The following is a 5,429-nucleotide window of genomic DNA, read 5'->3' as shown; positions in this document are numbered from 1 at the left end:
CATCCTTTCAGATATCTGCGGAAATAAAAGTAATTGAATTGTCTTAAAATGACGTCAGTCAATTTAAAAGTCACCCACTCTGCCATGTAGTCAATTTTGGATTCTGTTGTCTCGTAATCGTCCTGTTCTGCGTTGTCAGCGATGACCGGGCCTTCTGGCGCCTCCAGTTGCGGCATCGTTACGTGATCGATGGAGGGCCACTTAGGCATGTCCCTGAGGAGAAAGAACTTCCACAACAATGGGTCCCGGATCAAGGCCCTCCAGTAGCGGCTGGTTGCTCCCAGGCGGCAGATATCCACAGAGGACAATAGGGTCATGATTTGGAACTGCACTTCCACCTTTAGAATTAAACTATTGTTAGTATTGTCATCTGCATTTTTATTTATTTAAATATTGATCAATCTATCCATCCATCAGACCCAGTACTTTCTCAATGTATTTGATTCAGATTGCCCCTGTCCTCCACAACTAAAAAACATTCAGTGATTAGTTTTTCTTGAAATTGGCTGTCCTCATCATAAAAACATATATCTTGATGACTCGGACTGGGTGACAGGATATATTTTCCTTCCACTTGTTGTCACTTGAGGATTACATTTTACCAAAGGCTACCACGAGCCTGAGCTATGGTATTCCCTCAATAACCTTAAAAAAAAAAAAAAAAAAAAAGACAGGGCAAAGAAGGGGGGGGGGGGGGGGGCATACTAATATCTAACTTTGAGATCAAGTAGGGGACCGCAAATAGACCCCGTTATTCAAATTTAAGACTACTGGGGTAGGTTAATGAAAGTTATCACATAAGAGGAAGTTGGCAGTCAACTTAATAAAAACTTACAGGTAAACACTCCAAAAAACCGGGCTCCTCCGCTCCATGATCCCCAACGACGTCTCTCACACCGGGAGGCCAATACAACTCTTTCAAGCGCCGAAGACTTCGAATAACGACTGATTCGCTATGATTGTTAATCTTCCCTGCCATGGCTTGTTGATATATGAAGGTTTACATAGTTGTGTTGAAATCATACCGGTTAACAAATGTGACGTGACGCTTTGGATTTACTTCCTATTGATGACATTAGCGGTGCATTGTGGGTATTGAAGTTCCCCAGTCGAACAGCGCCACAGACAAAACCCTCTCATTAAAACAACACGGGCTTTATTGTCACCAAGGACATAAAAAATGAAAATTTAATCAAAAACAGCACTTCTCTATTAAAAGCTAAACAAATAGTTAATTAAATGTTGAAAATTTTGCAATAAGCGGGGAATACAAGTGGTGGATTATGAATAAATCTAAACATACACTTCCACACTTTCTGGAAAAAGTTCTTTGCTTTGTGTATTTTATACACATTTACAAACTTGTGTATAGAGTATAAACAGATGTCAAATAGTAAAAGCATACCAAAATGGCAACTTAAGAATAAATAAAAATGTTACTGTGCAATGTTTCATTTTAGGCTGTTATCAAATAAACAATTCTTAAAAAAAAGGAAACATTTTTTTTTACTAAGAATCTTTTATATTATTATTGTTACTATAACACATTCTTAGAGCAAAACAGGTGCCCTAGTCAACAGTCTAAAATGAAAAGAACGGCCCCAACCCACAGAACAAATTAGAAAAAAAAATATTTCACTGTCAGTTTTACACCACCTCATGTAATGCCAGTGACCTGGACCTTGTGATGTGGAGTGAGGTCCAGGTGATTTTTGCCCAAATACATTTCCTCCCCTTAGCCTTTTGTTACACTGTACCTCACCCGGGTGGTTCCCTTTTTTTTTTTTTTTTTTAATTTATGGATCGGGGGGGAAAACCCCATTGAATACTGATGTCAGCTCTGTGTCCGAGGACGACCTGGACACAGTGGCGGCTGAACTTCACTGCAAAACACTGAGGATCTCCTTGGCATTCTCTGTGTTCCAGCCCTGGCCCTGCAGCGGGCCCTCGCAGGCGAGCACGTACTTATTGAGGATCTGTGTGCCAATGTCCCTAAACTGGAGACGGTCTTCTTTACAATCCACAGTGTCACCGCTGTAGTCTTCATACTTTACCGCCCAGAAGCACATTTCGCCAATGTACATCATGGTCAGCAGGTGCGTGTCTGAGAAAATACCTTGGGAAACAAGTCAAGGGATACGTCACGATTCAAAATTGCAATTTTGCAAAAATCTATTTGATTTATTCAAATAATATATAATAACTTCATTTTTGGTCCTTCTTTTAATTCATATATGTGGCACTCATGGTAAAGACACTCAGTTCCCAGAATGCATTGCACGGCACAATGCGTTTAGGTTGTATGTAAAATGGTGACATCCCGGTAAACTGCTCTGCATAAATTCCAATGGAACACCCAAGCATTGCTTATAAAAATCAGTTTGTGACTTATCCATTGACCAACCCAGAAAAAAGGAAAACAAAATAACTGATTGTGATCATGCTGAAGCTATCAAAGAAATGATTACATCTTGAATGTAGAAATACAAAATAACCGATTGTGATCATACCGAGGATATCAAAGAAATTGTTACATCTGAATGTAGAAAATTTGAGAACACCGTAACCTGTAGACATAATTGTAAATTGTTCGAGTACATATATGGTAAAATCAGCCAATTTGCCAAAGTTAGAAGGGCTATAAAAAAGTACCTTCAGATAGCAAGCCTGCGGCCGCAGTGTCATGGAGCACCACCCCATCATTGAGCTTCACCGAGTTCCTCACCTGCAACATCCTCATTAGGTAGCGCACTCCTTCCTGAATACACTGCACAAACACATCATTGTCACATAAAGCATTCAAACAAGCGAGTTAACAGTTAGGCTTCTAAAGTAACAATTCCTCAAATACAATATCAATAGTCGGCTGTCGTATTTGTAGTGCTCCAAGAACTTCCTGGCTATGTCATTCATGTGAATAAAATTTAACCCCCTTAGGCATTTTTTTTGTTTTTTACTATAATGCCTTGGCAGATAGGAAAGGAGATACACTGATCATGGTTGCACTGGTCAACCATTTACTGAAGACCAATGCAAACATAAAAACAATTAGAAGCACATTATGCACTGGCCAGTATTAATAGTATTATAACAGTGATAAAATATAGTGTTGTATCATGGAATTAAATTTTCATGTCTTTTACAGGAATATTTGGGTAAATGAAAAGCATTTTTAATGCTGTGAAAGTCCACGCCCCAATAAACTCTTGAATACAGAGACTGAGTGTTCACTATGAGTATATAAATGCCATCCTTTGAGGAAATATATTTTTCCCTCTGTATTTTTGTCTTCTGTCATTTTGACCAAGCAGTACCTTCAGGAATGTCTCCTTGTTTTCCTTGATCCATTGCTTCCGTTGATGAAGGGTGTGGCAATACATGTAGAGCAGCGCGCCGCGTCTCCAATAGAGGCATTCTAACAACTCCAGGCCCAAAACAACCTGCACCTGATAGACCAAATAACAGTGTCACATTGTTACTGTCACGTCAGGCCATATAATTCACCTGTATCACAGTAACCAAAAACATTTTGTTCGACAGTGACAATGTCCTCTGGTTCAATGTCACTCCAAAAATAATGACGCATTTCACAAACAGAAACCAAGCACACCTCTTGAGATGGCGCTAATCTCCCCACCAGAACTTCCGGCTCAGTCAGATCTTGCAGGAGCTGCTGGATTTTGAACGGTGAACAGTCTTCCGGAAACTCTTGATCCACCAGTTTATTCTCTTCGTAAAATGTAATATCGAGGATCACCTGCCATGCACAAAATGCAAGATTTACATGAACACAAGTCAGTTATAATGGAGGAAACTCTGCATACAAACGGCAATTATGAAATGGTCAAACTTGTTTTAACCCTTTAAATCACAGCTCAAGTGTACACTTCGATCAGACTGTAAACCGAGGACTCCTTGTCCAATGTGTACGTTTGAAGCAATGAAGTACCTGTGTGTAATCCTGAAGCAATTTGGAAAGGCTGCTGCTTTCCCCTCCTTGTCTGTAATAGCTTTTCAACTTGTCCAGTATGACAGATGCATTTTGTAAATAGTCATCATCTGTGGAGAAACATGCCATTGTAATATTACTGACTGCAGGTGGATGTGTCACTACAGGTCACTTGCAGATTTGAAAAACCATCCATCCATCCATTTTCAATAGTCCTGGTTATACAGGTTGAGGGTGAGACAGTGACCAATCCCAGTTGAATTTAGGTGAGTAGGTGGAGTGCACCATTCACTGTTGCACATTAAAACAAACAGTACTCACACATTTTGGCAAATTGGTCTCTCAAATTGGAAGAAGCACATGTGCAGACCACTGTTTGCTATGCTGTAATTTTTACTTTTAACTTTACCACAGGAAACAACAGATAGACAAGTATGGAACGTTAACCACTGTCAAAATAAACACAGCATCGGACTAATGTTGTTTTGTTGTAGGGTTTTTCACGCCTTTAATTGTGCAATATGAAAAAAGTCCTCAAAAACATCTTGACAGTCGTTCACACGCACATTCATTCAGACTTGCGGTTGATTTAGTTTTGATTGAACATGGTTTTTGAAATATTTTATTTTGACATATTTATGGAATGTGAGAGGCAGAATGAGGGTCTGAGCCAGGATTCTAACACACCTTAGAACTGTGTGGCAGGGGTGGTAACCACTTCGTACTGATCTGCCGTAGTGTAAAACCATCGAAAATGACTAAAGACAGAACTAGGCATAATCGGTCCAAAACTTGACTGGCACCAAATAGAAACAGGATAGACTTAAAAATTACAAATGTTTATGGTCACGTTTTAAGCTAAAGTCAATAGAGGGACGCTAGCTAAAATGTTTGCTTCGGAATGTTCACATCCAGAAACCATCAACGGGATGAATAATTGCACTATTAAACGATATATTTTAATATTAGGTCCCGGTATGCACACAGATGGCGCTGTCTGTTAGTTGGGTTATCCAAAGTTACACCGGGGCAGTTGCTGTTTGCATCGCAAGATAAAGCTAACAACAGTTAGCTCGTTAGCCGGCTAAAAACGAAGCACGGATGTCAGGCGACGCCAAGAAATAGCAAGAATTGGATTACAAACAGAATGTTTGAAGCGTTACCTTGTTTCTCAGCTTTGAGAGCGGAACACTTGGCGTCAAACTCAAATATTCTTCTCTCCAAGTCGAGGCCTTGTCGCCTGTAGTCGTCGGCCATGACTAAAACTACTAGTCACGTGAGGGTAGGTCACGTGTCCAAGCAACGGAGGATGCGACAACGTTATGTTTAAATTTGTATTATTATTTGTATTATTATTACTTTAATATAATACAAATCAGGGAAGAATATAAACACAAAATGCATTGGGAGGTTTATGGAGTTTGGAAGAATACAAGCACGATGAATGAATCTTCACAATGACGTAGTATGACGTCACATG

The 5,429-nt window shown here is 39.7% G+C and overlaps 1 protein-coding gene across 1 annotated transcript; it reads right to left on the bottom strand.

Moving 5' to 3' along the window:
• Positions 1-1,139: 1,139 nt before the first annotated feature.
• Positions 1,140-5,265, bottom strand: rimoc1 (rab7a interacting mon1-ccz1 complex subunit 1). The gene is made up of 6 exons (XM_049716633.1): positions 5,113-5,265; positions 3,950-4,059; positions 3,611-3,757; positions 3,315-3,446; positions 2,653-2,767; positions 1,140-2,116 (listed from the first exon to the last, which is right to left on the bottom strand). The coding sequence occupies exons 1-6, from the start codon at positions 5,204-5,206 to the stop codon at positions 1,881-1,883; spliced, it is 834 nt and encodes a 277-aa protein (XP_049572590.1). The 5' UTR covers positions 5,207-5,265; the 3' UTR covers positions 1,140-1,880.
• Positions 5,266-5,429: the final 164 nt, after the last annotated feature.

Source organism: Syngnathus scovelli, chromosome 3 (genome assembly GCF_024217435.2).
Source record: "Syngnathus scovelli strain Florida chromosome 3, RoL_Ssco_1.2, whole genome shotgun sequence".
Classification (NCBI taxonomy): domain Eukaryota; kingdom Metazoa; phylum Chordata; class Actinopteri; order Syngnathiformes; family Syngnathidae; genus Syngnathus; species Syngnathus scovelli.
This window is presented reverse-complemented; position numbering and strand designations above follow the sequence as displayed.